This window comes from Mus caroli, chromosome 6, assembly GCF_900094665.2.
Source record: "Mus caroli chromosome 6, CAROLI_EIJ_v1.1, whole genome shotgun sequence".
Taxonomy (NCBI): Eukaryota; Metazoa; Chordata; class Mammalia; order Rodentia; family Muridae; genus Mus; species Mus caroli.
Genome location: NC_034575.1, coordinates 2,043,865 through 2,045,871, shown reverse-complemented (window position 1 = coordinate 2,045,871; position 2,007 = coordinate 2,043,865). Strand labels below are relative to the sequence as shown.

The following is a 2,007-nucleotide window of genomic DNA, read 5'->3' as shown; positions in this document are numbered from 1 at the left end:
GACGCCATTGGGACCAAAAGATATGATTCAAACTCTGGAGGTGAGAGAGAAATTCAACGAACAATGTTGGAACTGTTGAACCAGTTGGATGGATTTGATTCGAGGGGAGATGTAAAAGTTATCATGGCCACAAACCGAATAGAAACTTTGGACCCAGCACTTATCAGGCCAGGCCGCATTGACAGGAAGATCGAGTTCCCGCTGCCTGATGAGAAGACCAAGAAGCGGATCTTCCAGATTCACACGAGCAGGATGACACTGGCTGATGACGTAACCTTGGATGACTTGATCATGGCAAAGGATGACCTCTCTGGGGCCGACATCAAGGCAATCTGTACAGAAGCTGGCTTGATGGCCTTGCGGGAACACAGAATGAAAGTAACAAATGAAGACTTCAAAAAATCTAAAGAGAATGTTCTTTATAAAAAACAAGAAGGCACCCCTGAGGGGCTGTATCTCTAGTGGCCCACAGTCGTCTTCAGGGATGGGAGCTGCCCCCAGGAACCCATTCTCCAGTTCAGGTTTGCCAGCAGAAAGCCCGTATCGTGGAGGACGCTGTGCCTCCGTCTGTTGTTGGTCACTGTGCCGTGCTGCTCTCTACTCCCAATAAAGGATGGCCTGGTTTGCAAAAAAAAAAAGTAAGAAAAATGAAATTTGCAGGTAAATGGATGGACCCAGAAGATTATATTATATTGAGTGAGAAAACCCAGAACCAGAAGGATAAACATGGCATGTTCTTTCTCATTTGAGCTTTCTAATTTTACATCTCCGTATGTGACTATACTTCTTGGATCAGAAACCAAACATATATGAAGAGACCATGGTGCTAGTGTTGTATGTGGGGGCAATATGAAAATGAGAAAAATGTGAAGGGGTCTTTGATTGGAAAGAGGAAGGGAGGGCAATACAGAAGGAAGAAGGAGAGACAAGTAACACTAAGAGTGTTTGAAAAATCCTTACAGAATTCTACCATTTTATATTTACCTAAAATTACATATAATATATAAGTGTATATATCCCAACAGGAAGGAGGCCATGTCTGGAACTGGAAACCTAGCCAAATACCTATGACCTAAATTTTTCTAAATCCCATGCTTTTTAAAAGTTTAGTTTAATAGTGCAAAGGAGCACGGTGTGCATATATTACTATGTGGTTTCTGGTTTCCCAATCTGATATGTGTCCCTAAGTAATACTTTGTTATTATTAATATAATGTGTTGTTACTAGGTTAACTACTCATTATTTTCTGGTGGAAACTGTGACTTCAACCTCTGCACAACACCCATGATGGGTGTATGTGTATGACTGGGCACATGTGTGCCGTGGATCCCATGTGGAGGTCGAGGAGACCCATACATATATGTCTTCCCTTTCCACCTTGTTTGAGACAGTTCTTCGGTTATTCACAGTTGCATATGCCAAGCTAGCTGTCCCAGGGGCTTCTGGAGATCCTTCTGTCTTTGCCTCATATATTGCCATATTAGTTTTTACTAATTACGGGGATTACTGGGATTAGAGATACAGTTTTATGTGAGCTATGGGGGTCTGAACTCTGGATCTTACCACTCACTGAGCCATCTCTCTGGCCCCTGAAGTGTTGCCGATGCAATACTTTCTGTGTTGATTTTACTCATTGCCACACTGGTGATTGAAACTGCTATGGTCCACATAAATGCTAGGCATATGCTCTGCCTCTAAGCTACAGTACAAACCCTGAAAAGTGTCTATGTCCATCACAGCATAGACCACTTTAGTGTAATGACAGGTCACTCTTTATAACTATTGTCATCTAGATTGCTGCTATCTCCCATGTCCCAGAGCCTCTGGGCTATTTTCATCCTCTCTGTTTTCATGACCTGCAGGGGAATCTGGGAAAACACGGGATTCTGGTTGTTTGTTCATTTGTTGGTTTGTTTGTTTGTTTGTTGATTTTTTTGTTTTGTTTTGTTGTTTCTGTCCAGATCATCTACTGTTTCAAATCAGAACCGTTATACCTCTTTACTGTCG

The 2,007-nt window shown here is 42.2% G+C and overlaps 1 protein-coding gene across 1 annotated transcript in view; it reads left to right on the top strand.

Moving 5' to 3' along the window:
* LOC110296731 (26S proteasome regulatory subunit 4-like) overlaps nucleotides 1-598 on the top strand; it is a 1,539-nt gene extending 941 nt beyond the window's left edge. The window contains exon 2 of the mRNA XM_021165485.2: nucleotides 159-598. Coding sequence (XP_021021144.1) covers nucleotides 159-462 — 304 coding nt within the window. The 3' untranslated portion in view covers nucleotides 463-598. The remainder of the gene's footprint in view (nucleotides 1-158) is intronic.
* The last annotated feature ends 1,409 nt before the right edge of the window (nucleotides 599-2,007 follow it).